The 17,460-nt window shown below is 39.2% G+C and overlaps 1 protein-coding gene across 1 annotated transcript; it reads left to right on the top strand.

Moving 5' to 3' along the window:
* The first annotated feature begins 213 nt into the window (after window positions 1-213).
* Window positions 214-13,484, top strand: pros1 (protein S). Its single transcript, XM_042492577.1, has 14 exons — window positions 214-378; window positions 1,439-1,596; window positions 4,023-4,047; window positions 4,148-4,228; window positions 4,345-4,467; window positions 4,646-4,771; window positions 7,489-7,617; window positions 7,792-8,032; window positions 8,485-8,671; window positions 9,465-9,629; window positions 9,817-9,985; window positions 10,754-10,890; window positions 10,985-11,213; window positions 12,852-13,484. The coding sequence occupies exons 1-14, from the start codon at window positions 300-302 to the stop codon at window positions 13,043-13,045; spliced, it is 2,043 nt and encodes a 680-aa protein (XP_042348511.1). The 5' UTR covers window positions 214-299; the 3' UTR covers window positions 13,046-13,484.
* Window positions 13,485-17,460: the final 3,976 nt, after the last annotated feature.

The raw sequence follows: 17,460 nt of genomic DNA, 5'->3' as shown, positions 1-17,460 counted from the left end.
ATATTTTCTGCCAGTTGCAGCTACTCAAAGCAGCAACATGCATGTATCCTTAAGTAAACAGTGTGTGTGTGTGTGTGTGTGTGTGTCTCTGTGTGTGTGTGTGTGTGTGTGTGTGTGTGTCAGCAGCGCTCCCTAGCTGCCTCCAGTCATACCCCTGTGTATATCTGCTCTCCTGGCAGCCTCCTCCACTCCCCCCTCGCCCTACGAAAACACTTTCGGGAAGAATAAAGTTTTTTCCTGCCCTCAGCCAGTCTTTACGCAGAGCCAAACCGTGGCCTAGCAGGAAGAACGGCTCGACTATGTGGAGAAAGAAACGGGCACTTGGGGAATCCTTGGCTTGTCTCGTGTTTCTCGTGACGCTCGTCGATGCTTATCGATGTAAGTATGTCAGTGTTTGCTTTTTGCGGTTTGCATTTTGAACCCTTACGTAGTGAAGCAGTTCACGGAATCGCCTGTTAGAGTTGTGTTTAGTCCCAGAGCCTCAGATTGAAAGCAGCTTTCAGCCTGGATGTGACTAGTTGGAAACGGCTTTTATAACTTTAGAAGCAAAATGGGAAGCGTGAGGGGTCATGACTCCTTTCTACTCCGTGAAATAATGCCTGGACAACATGAGCTGCTTCTTACAACAACCAGAGGTCATTTCTGGGAAATAACGATTTCGCAATGACCCCCCACCCCCTCTTTTTTTCAAACCAAATCACAGAAGAGTAATTAGGTTGTCCACTTTGTCCATGCAGACAGCAGCCACATCAGCCATCTGTCAGGAGGACTTGAATTCCTGCTGGGATCAGTCATGTGTTGTTATAATGTAGCTGCATATGCCTGGTTGTATTAATCACACATGTTAGAGTATCACTGCACAGTCAATGGGTTTGTATAGTTCTGCTTTTGTAGTAGACGAGCACTTACAATAGGGGTCATCCAATATCGATTATTAGTAGTTAATGAGACTGATAACTGTTCTTTGGAACTAATATTTACAATAATGATTAAAATACATCTTAATATATTTAGAATTTGAAATATAACAAACTCCAACACAAAACTTTGTTTAAATACCTTCAGAAAATGTTTAATTAAAAGTGAAACTTTCAACATCATATGCAGAAAAATCCTTTCACCTTTTTTTGAGAAAGTTCAATGAAAGTTTAAATGATAAAATGAATGAATAACAATAGCTCCCTGAGGTTTAACAATGTAAAAGTGCCTTCCATGCTGATACTTTATTTACATGTATTGCAGACTGCCTGCCCTAGTGTTTGCTGAGTGTAATACGTACACTTATTCATTAATCAGTTTTATCAGTGATCATTAAGATAATATGCTGATACAGATAATCGGCAAAATGCCAAATATCGGCCCCAATAATCTGCCATTATCTGTTGACCCCTACTTCACATTGCATGTTTAAATGAGTTGTATCTGTGTCTCTCTATAGTCCTGAGCCAGAGCACAGCCTCCCAGTTCCTGAGCAGGCACAAGAGAGCCAACTCTCTGTTTGAGGAGAGCAAGAAGGGCAACTTGGAGAGGGAGTGCATCGAGGAGCTGTGCAACAAGGAGGAGGCCAGGGAGATCTTTGAGAACCAGCCGGAGACGGTAAGAGATGAGCAGCGACCCCTGATCTTATTGGTTTGCTATGAGGGAAAGGTAGCCTGGCTCCAGACCCCCTAGGAGTGTGAAAGAAGAAGTGAAAAGTCGGAGATGGATTAAAGGTCTAGTGTGTGGGATTTGCATCATTTATCAGCAGAAATTATATTAAATATTTATAATGTTGTCATTTTTGTTTGTTTTAGTTAACTTAGAATCAGCCATTTATATCTACAAATGGAGTGGGTCCTCCTCCACAGAGTCTGTCATGTTGTTTTCACAGTAGCACAGAATAGACAAACCAAACAGTAGGTGGGTTCCCATTACAGATTTGAGCAAAACTAACATTCCAAGAAGCAAGGTGAATATTAGCAGGCTTATTTCTGTAGCAGCCACCGCACCAGCCGTCATTATTAACAATTGAAGGCAATGTAGGCGTGATATGCCAGCGATTATACATGGGAGTGACCACGTATGAGGGAGGTGATAGACAACAATTATGGACTCAAAACTTCCGGATGATCAACTTTTGAAGAGTTATGTGATGCAATAACACCTCCTGTAGCGCCTGCCCGAGGAAGCCACTTTCTTCATCATGTGACCTATAAAAGCAAAAAAAAACGTTTTGCGAAATATAGCTTTTTCGGATTGCCTGAAATACCACCTCATGCAAGCGTAAAAACATATTTGTGATAAATGGGAGTTTATTTAAAATTGACTTGTTTCCATTAGGCGTATTTTGTATTCACAATTTCAATTTGCATTAATGGAAACCCACCTAGTGGCTGTAGATACGGCCATTCGCTTTTTCACGTTTTTGCGTCAGTCTCCGTAGTTCTTCCACACACCTTGCATACGGGAGAAGTTTAGGCCTGCATGGCACGTTTATAGCACTTTTCTAGTAGGTTGACCACTCAAAGTACTTTCACACTGAGTCACATTCACGCACACATTCATACACTGGTGCTCGAGGCCGCTTTACAATGTGCCACCTGCTACTCAGTTTTTTTTAAACATTTGCATGCACTCACACACCAAAGAAACAGCCATTAGGAGCAATTTGGGATTCAGTATCTTGTCCAAAGATACTTTGACATGTTGACTGACCGAACCACTGACCCTTCGATTAGAGAACGACCCGCTCTACCATCTGAGCCAAAGCTGCCCCAAGTTTAAATTCAGTTTCACTTCTGCAACCTCAAGGCTAGATGCCCTTGAATCTGTCCCCCAGAAAGTTTGCAAGGCATCGAGGCCATTTTTTTGATAGTAGCCAAACCATGTAACTACAGCTTCCAGGTCTGTCATTAGATTCCATTGGGCCTAAAAAACATTGCATCGCATTGTAAAAAAGATGTCAGTAAATCAGCAAATACATTTTTGTTGTGTCACAGCCCCCAATAAATGACTGGTTTCACTATTGGGATATGATCCATTCAGTCTGTTAACATTTTGAAAGTCTAGTAGAGCCACACTATTAAATAATTTTATCTTTAATCAAGTTAGCAGAGGGCTAAACTTTTAATTTAGCCCCTTGGCCGGCACAAGTCTGCAGTACACTTGCTCCACACATGAGAAGTCGAGCTTTTTTTTGCTTTGTGGGCCACTGAGCATCTTTCATTGAAGTGAACAGGGCGGCCTCAAATGCTGTATCTGGTTCTCTGTGTACATCCATGCACTAAATCCCACACACTGGACATTTAAGCAGTGAGAGCGAAAAGGTCAGACTAGGGCTGCTACTAATGATCATTTTTATTATTGATGAATGTGTTGCTAAAAAAAAGCTGAAAATAGCAAATAATGTCATGGACTCTCCTTACACTATTCTGAGCGTAATTTATTTGCCATGATTTTTTTTTTCAATTTTCCTGTACATATCATGACAATATTATTAAGACAGCGCTAATTCATTTTAAGTTTTTTTCCTTTTTACTGAAATCAAATACTGAAATAAAAACTTTCAATTGACTAGTAGATTTATAGACTAAACATTTCAGCTCCAGATCAGGGCTTTATCTTTGAAATAGGGCTCTGTTTTATATATACATATATATTATGACACAAGACAAGATAACATCTTACATTTAGGATATTGTAATATGTGAGTATGCTGTTTTTTTTTCTTAACCCACTTAGTCTTCATTACTGATGATTATTTATAAAAAAAAATCTCATCTAAATATTTTGTAAAAACACAGTCAACCCTATGGTATCTTTGCAATATCAATTTTGAGGTTATTTGGTCAGAAACATTGTGATATTTGATTTCCACCCAGCCCTATTTTGAAATATCCAATTACTTTCAGAATATTTTGGAAAATGTAGAAAATGTATTCAGAGCACAGTGGGCTGTGATCTCTCTCCTTTTTTTGTCTTCCTTTCCTTATTGTCCAATGTGAGTTTAAATAAACTGGATAAACGTGTTGTGTTTTTTCTAGGAATACTTCTACCCCAGATATGTTGGTAAGTTTGCAGAATTTTTTTGTGACTCTTAATATGTTTTGGTATCAGTTTTATTTTTCGTCTACCAGTCTTTTCCGATAAAGAAAACTTTTTGTTGCAGCATGTCTGGGTTCACATCGTGTCGGCATCAATAACCCGAACTCAGACGCCATCCCGTCAGACCTTCGCACCTGCGTGAAGGGTGAGGGGCTTTTTATGTCAGTTAGTCTGCAGGGCTAATAAAGATAATCTAAAAGGCTTCTATCAAGGCTTTTATTAACATCCTGTGTGTGTCCAAAACTGTTTGTTGCGTGGCAGAGATCAGTGACCAGTGCACACCACCTCCATGCTACAAGGAAGGTTCAGTGCGCTGTGTGGACGGCCAGGCCTCCTTCACGTGTGAGTGTAAACCTGGCTGGAAAGGGCTACGCTGTGAGGATGGTGAGTTGTGGTTTGGGATTTTAAATGTTTTAGTTCAGCAAACATCTCTGTGTTTTTTTGTCTAACATTCTTTATCTATTGTATATATAAAAATAATATATAAAGCGATAAATTTAAGTTTCTTTGAAATCATTGAATGGGCTGATGATAAATGTCGTGTGTTGTGTTTACTGGGCAGACATCGACGAGTGTTCAGATCCTGAATTTCCAGCAGGATGCAACCAAAAATGTTACAATTTACCCGGCAGTTTCCACTGCATGTGTGAAGATGGCTACTTCATCAATGACAATATCAACTGTGTGGGTAAGACTCCGTTCAGTTGCAATTTGTGCAGCTAAACTGCATTAATGTTATGAATAATTTAAATTTTAAAGTGACAGTTAGTTAGTCAGTTAGTGTTGGGAGATATCGGCTGTAGAGATGTGTAATCATCTTGTCTTTAATATAATGGCACTAGATGGCACTCGGCTTGTGGTGCTCAAAGTGCCAAAACATACGTTGGGAAAAACTCAACAGTATTGACTCTCATCAGAAATCATGACTTGGTTATTTAAGATAATCAACAAACTTGTTGCAACCAGTTTCATGTAGTTAGTATTTCACCCACCATCCGTATAATAGTGCAGAAGAAAGTGTACATCTACTGTGAGCTCACCTAGCATCACTGAGCTAACTAATGTTACAGCTCAGCCGAGGAGGACGCCGTTATTGCTTGCATCTTGAGCTGTCACGAGCATGAGCCTTTTGTCCATGAGCTGATGCATGCTTCCTTCTGCGCAGTGATATGGTGGCCAGTAGAAAGAAAATAGTTCCTACATGAAACTGCTCATATCAAGGTCTGTGGATCAGTCCCCGGGATATGATTTCTGGAAAAGGACTAAAGTGTTTTCAAACCTGAGGAACTTTTTTATTGTTCCCTCCCTTTTTGTTGTGTTCACATCATAAGAACTAAGAATGATTGTAGTTCTTATAGAACCATTTTGAGGGATTTTTTGCTCCTATTTTAGACTTGGTTCTCTTCAAACAGAGGAGGAACAATGAGTGATGTAATTGTACGGTGATTGGTCCAGGCGTTGTAAGTGTACATTTTTTTGGTCAAATATAGCTAATGCATTGCCAGCAACCACCATTTTTAAAAACTTTTTAGCTGTGTAAACAACAGAAAAACACACAAAAAAACCCCAACAGCTTGTAAAGAAAGAAACGAAAGAAAACACAGACAGATGTGACAGTGAAGTCCAAGCATTACTGAGAATATATGCAGTGGAGGAAATACAATGCGATTTTGACTCGTCAAAGCGAAAGTTGTCATATATAACCACTGAGGTGCAAACAGAAGGTATGTAGTTCTCAGGGTAGCTACTGAGTGGGCCGTTTCTTTTAGAGTGTCACCAGAACTGTTTTATCCAAAAACGCTGCTTTGTTTAGTTTTTAAAATGTATTATTTGGTGCTTTGAGCCCCGCAAGTAGTTCCATTATATTCACGAGAAGGCAGATATCTCCAACACTGACAACTCAACACCAAAACAATCTAAACTGATAAATAGCACTACAGGTAAGATGAAAAATATGTATGTTTGATTTTGAGGTGAGCTATCCCTTTAATTAATTATTTACAGCAAAGAAATGAAATATACAGTCTATGTACTTTATATGTGTGTATTATTGGCTCTTATGTCCCATACTGTATATGAAGACATCCATCTGTTTTTCTATGGAAGAGGGACATATAGTGCTGTTAAGCAGCTGAACAAACACACACATTTCTACAGGACGCTTTATCCCTTTTGATAACTTCCTTTTTATTTATTCATATAGACGGTGGAACCCTAAGCACTTCATAACAAAATCTCTGTCGTCCAGCTGTTGTCCTCGGGCTCTGATCCATTTGTTATTTCAAAGCTGACCTGAGGTGACCCCTTATGTAACAGCATGTGAAAAAGCTTTTAACATCTGAAAAGATCCATCCTTTTTCACTGTAAACAGACCACCAGAGTCACATCTCTGAGTTGTCAGAACCTGCTTGTTTGATGATTTTCATCTGATTTCTGCATATTTCTACTTGTCCACTTTTTGAGTGGGATGTTCACTCAGTGTTTACCGAAGAGTGTGTTAAGGCTTGCTGAGTACAAAGTCTTCACAAACATGGACTGAATCACTTTGGTAAATTTGCTTTGTCCTTTTTAAAATGGACAGCAGAGATTAAGAAGCACGTACAGATGGTTTTGCACGTGGCCCGTATCCCAAATTATGCATGAATGTTGAGTGATTGATGTTGACATGTTCCAAAACAAAACATACAAGTTGCAAGCAAACACTGCTTTGTTATAACTATTTCTTGATTAAGAATTAAGGTTAGCAATAATAATTTTTCAGGTAATATTTCTAAAGCAAATCATTTATATCTCAATGAGAAAATGTGGAAAAATAAGCCTCACCTTTTCCCCAAGCCCAATGTAATATCTTCAAATTGTTTATTTTGTCAGATAAACAGCGTAAAGAGAACAGCAGCAAATATTCACAGTTGAGATTGTTTTAGCTTTATAATTGACATAAGCTACAGCTTAATTAAATTCGGAAAAAAAACAAAGGCCAAAAGCAAACAAATTCCCAAAAATAGTAGGATGTAAAAGGGAGAAATAAAAAAGATATTAAAAATTCAATGAGAAACAGCAGATTTAGGGGCGTCCAGTAGCTCAGTAAGAGTGGGCGCCTCATGTACAGAGACTAGGTCTTTGCTGCAGCGGCTCAAGTTGGTTGCTATCGCAATGCTCTGTGACAATTTCTGCATGTTTTCAGCTGAGACCCAGATTTTTAATAGCATTTCACCTGATCTCTGTAACGGTTGACCTAGCAGGCAGAAAGTAGTAGCTAAAGTTACCTAGTAATGTTAGCCTAACAGTACAGAGTTGAAATACATGAGGCAGTTAAACTCAAGCATGTTTATTCACTCGGCAAAAAACAAATGGCAGTATTTTCAGTCGTGTCCCATTGTTCATCTTTATTTACTGTTTTTCCAGATATCAATGAATGCCTGATGTACCCCAGTATCTGTCAAGAACCGGCTAAATGTGTCAACACGCCGGGCATGTATGAGTGCCAGTGTCCCCTGGGTTTCAAATATAACTTCACTTCCAAGACCTGCAACGGTGAGCCCTGAAATTACCATCAAGAGTCATATAATCCAACATCTGACAAAACTGTACCATTGAATCAGACTGTTGTGTGTTGAAGGTACATATTTTGTAATTACACACCTTCAGTTAAACAGCTACAACAGACTGCATAGCCTGTAATCTTTTTTCTTCTCTTCGTCTTTGCAGATGTAGATGAGTGCGAGTTTAACGTGTGCGACGGGACTTGTATAAACACAGTTGGCAGCTATGCGTGCCACTGTGATGGTCGTCAGGGTCTGCGTTTGGCGGAGGATGAACGATACTGTGAAAATATTCCTGTGTGTGTGGAACTGTACGACTACAGACACCCAGAGATGCTTTACCTCGGGGAGCAGTTCACAGGTCTTCCTGTCATCTACCTGCGCTTCCGTCTGCCAGAGAACACAAAGTAAGGGTTTCTTACAGACACGCAAATGTACTTTTATTAAAGGATCATAAAGTGTGTCTTTTACCTCATTAAGTGTAAATTAACACCTGGACTGCTTTATGCCACAACAAAAAGTCAGAGTATCTTTAACACTGGAAGCAGTACTTTTTCTGCTTTCAGGATAGAGTAGATAAATATTGATCACCTTCAGACCATAAGATGCAGCTTAAAGCTCCATCTCAGAGAACGTGAAACAAAAATGTCAAAGACAATTATGAAATCATCCCAAGCAAGTTCCAGGTTGCTTGAAATTGATTTTCATATCATACTGAAATGAATGTAATCTGGAAATGCTTGGAAAGTGATTGGAATAAAACACTGGTATATGCGTACAATACAATAACATCTGAGTATAATTACTGTTACATTACTGTGTAAAGTCACGTTTCTGTTTTCCTGTTTCTGGCTGTTAGGTTTGCAGCAGAGTTTGACTTTCGCACATTTGACCCAGAGGGAGTCGTGCTGTACGCAGAGTCCTCGCAGGACTCATGGTTCATGCTGGGGCTAAGGGGCGGTCGCATCGAAGTCCAGTTCAAAAACCAGCACACATTCAAGGTCACCAGCGGAGGGAAAGCCATCAACGATGGACAGTGGCATGTGGTGAGAAAGAGCTGTCGTCCACAAATTTCCTAAACAATACACATACAACGGTGCAAAAATATGTCTTAACCGGCCATGAAAATGTCCCAATGTCTGGTATTGTTTTCATTTTGTGAGTCTGTGTGAGTGTGTGTGTTTGTGTCATCATGGCAACATGTGGACTAATGGCACCAGTTGTAGCAACCACCAAAGTCATTTTGAGTATATTGCCAGGGGTTTGTATGAATGACAGAATAACAATAGAGTTGTAACTGTGCAAGATGCAGTCACAAAACTTAATCGCTGTGTATTGGTGATCACATGTAAGGAGTTTGAAGATGGAAGAAGACAAAGAAGGGCAGACATTTGTTCAGATTGATAATACTAACTAATTTTGGGTGTCCACTTTTTAGAGTTTGTAGCGTCTTTGCAGCAACACTCATATTTGAAGCATTGTCTATTGTCATGGCAACATATGAGTCTGGACAGACTTGGATGTAAACTGTAACTTGACAGGTTGGCGGAGGCGTTGAACCTTGAGGCGGTACTTCTTCTGGTAGATGATGATCATAGACGTTTGTCGTCTTAATGTTCTGTGTTGAAATTGTGTCCATGTTATGTTATTTGTTTGCTGTGCTTTACCACAAATTGCCCCTTTGGTGACATAAACGTTTTCTGAACTATTTTGGGAGCTGAAGTGCTTATCGATGAACTGAAATGATGGAAAGTGGGTTGTTTAAGTATGTGCAGTGGTGCTAAACTGTTATCTCACAGTGAGAAGGAGTTATGATAATACTATATTTGCAACATGCAGATCTCTGTGGATGAACTGGAGAGCAGCATCAGCGTGAAGATCAGCAAGGAAGCTGTGATGAGCATCAACAGCCCAGAGAGTCTCTTCACCTCAGTTAACGGCAAATTGGAGACCAAGGTGTATATCGCTGGTCTGCCCAATCGCACCGACAACGTCATCAAACCAGTAAGCAAGTGGTCTGATAGCATGCACACACAATCAATCAGCTGGCAAACATAGTTTTCTTTCTTCCTTTTGACCACATCTGATTGAATCACCTTAATAAAATTAGTGAAATCAATAAATTAGGATTTACATTGGACTAGCTCCAAACTAGTGTTGTACTCAGTGTGTGTATCCACTTATCCATTAGATCAACCCTCGACTTGACGGCTGCATCCGGGGCTGGAACCTGATGAATCAGGGAGCGTCTGGGGTGAAAGAGGTCATCCAAGAGAAGAAGAGTAAACATTGCTTTGTGTATGTGGAACGAGGGTCCTTCTTTACCGGGGGAGGACTGGCACACTTCAACATTGACTACAGTGAGTAAGTTAAGTTACACTTTATTATTAACCCCTATGGGAAAGTTTGGCCTCTGTGTTTGATCCATCATAAATATTTTGTGACATTAAGCAGCCAAAGCACAGTGTCACAGGACCAAATATTTGGAGCAATGTGCCTTATTTTAAAGGCAGCGTGGGGGTGTCACCAAATGTGTGTGTTTTTTTAAACCTCCAGGTCGGCAATAGCCAAGGCAGGAGGCATTATGTGCTCCGGTTGTCCGTCCATCTGTCCCATTCTCAAGAATGCTTTGAGGGAATTTCTTAACATTTGGCACAGATGTTTGCTTGTACAATGAACTGAACTGATGTAACAATGAACCGATTAGATTTTGGTGGTCAAATGTCGATCACCTTGATCTTGCATCCATCACATTCTTGGTATCTTAAGGACACCTTGAATGACTTTCTTTAAATTTGGCACAAACGTGGACTTGGACTCAAGATTAACTTGTTATGTTATGTTGTTGCAAAAGTTCACACAAATGTCTTGATAAAAATAGAATAAAATGATGAAGTGATGACATTTTATAGCTAAAAGGTCATCTTCACTGTGACATCATAATGTTCTGCAAAAATACTTTTCAGACATTATTCAGCCCCATAACTCAAGGGGTTTAAAAACAAATTGGTGCGCTGTCGCTATACAGCAAGAACCTTTCAAGATTTTAGGAACAAAAACTCTCTTGACAAGCATATTTGGAGAATATTCAAAGAGAGATTTCTGTGTTTTGTTTTGTGTACGTCTAGGTGATTCTGGGAGCTGGAACGTGGATGTTAAGATGAATATACGTCCGTCCAGCAGCACAGGTGTCCTCTTTGCTCTTGTCCACAACCACACTGTCCCCCTGTCGGTTGCTGTTGTAACGCAGGGAGAAGAAGATGCTGTAAGTTTATTTACACTTTTGTTGGAAGTTAGCATGTGTATCTCTGTGTGTCTTCACACATAAACAAACAAACTTTTGCGATGTGGTGCTCCAGAACCTGCAAGTGTTCTTGGACGGTGTCTCCGTGGCAACGCTGGACTCGCTGATGTTGTGTTACCCTGACCGGCTGATGTTGCAGCTGAATGTGACTTCTACAGAAATCCAAATCTCAGCCAACTCGTCCACTGTTACCTACATGCAGTCTGGGGACCTGCGGGAGGCACTGCAGCGCCTCAACAGCACCATGCAGAACCCTGTCAGCACTTACATTGGTGGGATACCAGGTTAGTTTAAGTACAGAGCAAAAGTACAAAAGTAACTATTTCAAAATTAACTATGAGCATGATTAAGAAGCTGAACCATCAAAGGAATACTTTACCCCCCAAATGACCATTTGTATATCAATAACTTACCCCGTGACCTTTGAATTTATGAAGAAAACATTTTTCACACATGCCTTTACATTGAACAAAGAATCCAAAAATGACGCAATTGCTCTTGGATGCACGTGACTTGTATTGTACTGGATAAGTTGTGAGAGAGTTTGTAAACGGATGTTTTAATATAGTTTTGCTGTTGTGTAACCCAGTCGCCAGTGACTTCAATTCATCAAAGCCATTTTCTTTATAAGAACTCCAATGGTCTGAACAATATCCAAAGCTTCAGTGTTACACATGTAGCGGACAAGAGGAGATTGTTTGAGTAAGAAGCGTTCCCACCTACTGGAAATACTCCCTTTGGTCCAGGCAAGGAGCGGCGCCCGGATAAAATAAAATATGCAGGATGCAGGTCATTTGGTCATAAACAAGAGAGTCTCTTGCTGTTCCTTGAATTTTTTTGATGATTTCGGCATTGGCCTTTATTGACAGAAGTTCCAAAATGTCTCCATTTGGACATTTTTATTGCGGTCCTTGTGTAAATGACCCTTCCTCTTCACCCTTGGATGCCAGTTTTTTGGATTTTTTTGCATGGGCTACATGATAGAAACATCAATAACAAGCCCAGTCGCTTGCTGGGAATTTACTGGACAGTTACCTACTCTATTCACATGAGCTTTATTGGACATTACACAGACTTTGTACCAGGGAGCAGGCACGCTAAAGTCATTTTAATGTCCGGATCAACTGATTTGGACATTTACATTCTCACACACAGCTCTGGTTAATGTCTAGATAATATCAGGTTTGCAGTGCAAGTGTGAAAGGGGCTAGTATTTGCCATTTTTGGATTCTTGTTCACTTGAAGCATGCGAGAAAACTCCAAAACAATTTATATCATATATTTTTGAGCACTTGATGTAAAAATGGTCATTTGATGGGTTTAGTGTTCCTTTATTGGGCCATCGTGGCTTCCTGGTTATACTCATTTCAGTATGAATACCAACCAGTCCTCATCTTTTTCTCAGCTTTATCTGAATTATCCTTACCCTGGAAAATGTTCAAGCAAAGCTAGATGGAAAATCCTCTTTAATGTGCTGTAACAACATCACTGTTGGCTACTCATGTGAGGTCCTCTGTGAGTGTATACTTAAACATTGAGCTGAATGCCTATCAGGATGCTGTCATAAAGTAACAATGCTAACATGCTGATGTTTAGCAGGAATGATGTTTACCATCATCATCTTCATTTATATAACAGAGTACAGAGATCCTATTAGCATTAAATGCATAGGTAAAACTGAGGTGAGAGGGAATATCATTACTTTTGCAGGATTCTTGCACCAAAACATTGGACAGTTTACATTTATGACCAGGTGATGGCGCTAGATTAAAACCTAAATTAAATGTTGTACCTATTGAATGAGTTTATTTTGTTGTTTGTGATATTATTTCAAGCATTTTTGTGTAGCATGTTATGACTTTGGCATTAAAAATCTCTCTGTAAGTCTCACAGACTTTCCCCCCTCTCTCCTTCTCTTTCAGACGATGTCCCATTACCTAACACCCCTGTGACGGCCTTTTACCACGGCTGCATGGACATCACTATCAACGGCCAGCAGCTGGACTTCGATGAGGCTCTCAGCAAACATAATAGCATTAAGTCCCATTCCTGTCCTCCGGTATCTGTCCCTGAGAGTCCCCCTGATGCACCGCTCCCACACCCGCACCGAAAGTGACCTTAATTAACCTTAAAAAGCCCTCACGTTAGGCAGCATCCCACTTCTTGGGATATTTTGGAAAGAGAGATACAGAAAGGAGAGGAGATGGGTGGGACGAAAGGGGGTAGGCGATTATAGTCATTTTTGTCGACTTTCAATGATGGGGTTCATTTATGCTTTTCATCCATACAGTATTATTGTTCCTGTCTTAGGAGCATTGTTCTATCTTTTTTTTTTTCTGAGGCACAACGAAAGCTGGCTTGCCAGTGAGCTAGTCAGAAGCTGGATGACTGGATGACGTAGTTGTGACAGTTTGTTGCAATGAATTAAATGCTCTCTAAGAAACATTCGACAAGAGCTGAGCTCTGTAGCACACATACCATGTGTTGAGCAAGAAATGGTTATGTTTGTGTAGACAAATAAACAAATGGTCACTGTTGACCAGGCTTTGAGACCACCTGCATCTCTTTTCCATGTTGTTGCATCATCTTTTGATCCTCTTGTAGAGTGCTGCAGAGATAACGTTTATTTGCAGGCCAGCCTTGAAGTCAACGTTGCCCTGGTTCCCTCCACAAAAAGCCAAATGTATTTTTCCATTCGATTTTTGGATTATTGCAGAAAATAGGCACTGTGGCACACAAACATGCATGATACTTACATGATTTGTTTGGCAAGATAATCTTCACAAATGCATGTCCATTATATGATTTTTGAACCATATTAGTTGCCAGTGCAAAGCTAACAATATATGGAGCTAAACATTGGCATTAAGTTTTGGTACTTAAAATAAAATTTGGTGTTGAAAAGGGAAAACATTGGAACTGAAAAAAAAAAACAACAACAGCATAAAGCAAGCATTAAAAATAATTTTATTTTGTTTTAATATTTTTTGCTGTCATTTGTTTTTCAATGACAATCTTTATTTTTTTTTCATGTTTTTTACTTTTCAGTGTAAGTTGTTTCATACACCACACCAGTGACAGAGTTGAAACTGAGAAAAATATATTTTAAAAAAAACACTAAAAAAAAGATGTGAAGAAAAAAATTGACTGTCATTGAAAAATTCATCAGAATGCAAAAAATATATATAAAATAAAATGAAATAATATTTTATGTCTTCAGTGCAAATATTTTCTTTTTTAATACCAAATTTTGGTCTCAGTGCTAAATATACTGTTGCTGTCCTAACCCTATAATGTCAGGCTAGAAATGAACAATACCATAATTGTATGATTGCATTGTCACCACAACAATGAGGATGTAAAGTTGTTTGTGGTGCGATTGTCATCACAGCGAACCACGACGAACGCGGCTTTACAGCCTCATTTTGGTGATTATGCGACCGTAGTGTTGTTCATTTATAGCCCAACATTAGCTTTTTATTTCTGGCTATTGCATTTATGTTTCAAAAATCCTGGGAGTGGAATTAATTTGTGAAGATTATCTTGCAAAACAAAACATGTAACTTTCTGCAATGATCCAAAATCCAATGGAAAAATCCCATTGCCTTTTTGACAGGGGAACCAGGGCGACGTTAGCCTCTGGGTCGACCTACAGAAAAACGTCAACCTTGGAGCACTCTATAATTTTATTGTACCCAGAACCACCATGGTTGTCTTCAGATGTAAACATCTCTCATCATGACCAGTTTTGTCCTCATCTTCAGGGTTCTCCTGGTTGGTCTGTGTTCAGAATTTACTTTGTACATAAAACAAGCCTTCTTTAATATATAACTTGAAAGTTGTCCAGCATTGTGTCTATGTTTGTTTTAATATAAATGGTTGGAGCAACATTATCTATTAGTACTGAATTTCAACACTGCATTTGTCAGTCTTCTTGCCAAAGCTAAGGGGAGAAGGCCACACAGGCAATTTCTTCTTAAAGATATTGAAAAATTAGTTTCGGGTAGTCTTGAAATAATAATGCTCCATATTTTAGTATATCAAACAATATGCGAGTCCACAGCTGAAGGTAGCAGCTTGATCAGAATGACACAAGAAAAAGAGTTGACGATTAATTTAGTGTCAGGTGTATCTTCAACTCAAACTTTTCTGTGGCTGTCTTTCCTAAGTCCTTGGTGACATAACAAACTCTTAGAAATGTTTATTGACAAAACACTGTTTGACCCCATTGTGTTTTTGTTCAAAATCAAGTCATTCTGCCTTAAATATCTTCAGGGACAGATGAACTCCATTAAACTAGGTTGCAAAATCATAGTTTCATGCAAATTCTGCCAAATATACTTCACATATTAGTATGGTGTTGTATTGTTAGTAGCATCACACCCATGGCTTTTGTTGAAATCACTGCAATACTTTTCTGTTATATCAGTCAATGTTAGACTTTTGGTTTATTCTTAATACTGGTTAGAATAGCCTGTGAAATGTTCTTGGTGTTTCTTTTTTTTAATGGTTAACATTTAAAGTAACATTAAAACATACATTTAAATATTGCTTTCATGCACATCACACTCAATAACTCAGCAGTAGTTACTTCGGTTTTATCTTGATTTTTCATATAGTAGAAGTTCAAGAAGTTCAAGATGTGTAAATCTATGACGTAATGGCCTACAGAGAAATGGGAATTCAGAGAAAAAGCATATTAATCAGAAAAGAGGACTTGCGTAGGCTGAATTTTTGAGAAATGAGATAGCGAAAGCAGGGACAGGAACTACAACAGAATTTAGCTTACACAAGATTTGGGGAAAACGAAACAAAGAAAAAATCCTCAGAAAGAAGATATGGGTCTATAATAAACTCCTGTGAAGTTTCATTTAAGCTGCTTAGTTAGCACAATTTAAGAGGTGGAAAAAGCTGTCAGATTTCCTTACTTAGTACTCATTAGCAATAACACACTATAAAAAATCCTCCATCATGAGAAAAAAACCTATTCCAATATGTGCTTAAGTAAAAATATGTATTATTAGCAAGTATAAAAACTAAGGCAGTCACCATGTGAGGCAGGCCCCCAGGAACGGGGTTGGTTGTCACACTCTTAACTTTAATTTGATCCCCAAAACTGTATCCTTACTAGATTCTCTTTCAATGTGTAATGAAAGCCTAAAATGTCGATGTCTGTAAATCGGTGGATATATTTTTAAAATGTCACGATCCTGCAAAATGACTTATTTCACTATTGGGATCTTCTTCTGGTTGAGCGTTTGGTTATCTTGAATTGCGATCAAATCATTTAATCTTGTGGATCTTTTAGAATTTCCAAATGTTATCAAACTTAATTTATTAAATAGTGAAATGAGTCATTTCTCAACTTTTGATTTACAGACGGCTCTTTCCCAATGTAAGTCAACTGGAAAAAGTCTTTTTGGGCCCTGTGGCATCATGTGACGCACCAGGTAATTTCACTTTTGGCCACTATGTAAAATTTGCATCAAAGCCTGGTGCTCCTCCTGGGGGCTTGCATCAACTAGGCACATTTGTTTATGGTCCGAATGGGAAATTGGCCAAAGGTGTTGGAAGAGACAAGAGACTCTGAGGAATGCCTTTACAACTTTTCTCGCTGGCTGCAACTTGCGGTTGTCCATGAGGTGAAAAACAGACCAGTTGATGACAAGAATATTCTCTTTTGATCTCTACAGTGAATATAAAATAGTATAGACAAGCTAACTAACCAGTGACAAAAGTTATGTTATTATGGCAGTGACCATGGCTCGACACCTCCTGTGGACCGTAATCAAGTACACATGAATCGTGCCCGACAACACATTTTATGCAGACTCTGGCACGGTTCACAAACTGTGGTGGAGTCTGGTGCACTGGTGTTCACACTAATGAAATAAACTGGACTTTGGGGATAAGATATTTAGAAATAAGCAAAGTGGAGGGCATGCATATCCAAAGGACTTTTACAGATGCTGGATCAAAAAAAATGAAACCAAGACAAGAATCAAACAAAAGAACTGCACACTGTATTAAAAGCTCCCAGTAAAATGTAATTTTTCAATGTTTCTCTCTGACCGAGAACTTCGTCAGGCATTTGGATAACAGGAAAATGCCTGATGAAGATCTTTGTCATGACAAAATGTTGCAAAATTGTGTGTACTCTGATCCAGGCCTGGGTCTCTAGTGTAAAACCACCCTAAATGCATGTTCAGTGACGGTGCACAGTTGCCCCATTTGCTTATATTTGGGGGCTTTGCGCAGCTCTCTGCTGCAGCTGTCTATCTCAATACTGGACCATTTTTTTAAAAAACGTTCACATCAGTCTTTTTAAGCACAAAAGCATGGGAAAATAGGGTCCAGTTTTAAAAATATCGAAGTTAAGCTACCCTTTAAGTGAAAGATCTGAATACTTCTTCCACCACCAGACATCAAAACAAACAGTTTGAAGATTAAAGCATACCATTGCCTATTAGTGAGCTATAATTTTTGCATTTTTTTTATTTGTCTGCGCGCGCGCGCACACACACGCACGCA

This window comes from Plectropomus leopardus, chromosome 1 (assembly GCF_008729295.1).
Source record: "Plectropomus leopardus isolate mb chromosome 1, YSFRI_Pleo_2.0, whole genome shotgun sequence".
Classification (NCBI taxonomy): domain Eukaryota; kingdom Metazoa; phylum Chordata; class Actinopteri; order Perciformes; family Serranidae; genus Plectropomus; species Plectropomus leopardus.
The sequence above is the reverse complement of the archived record's forward strand: the minus strand, read 5'-3'. Positions and strand labels throughout refer to the sequence as shown.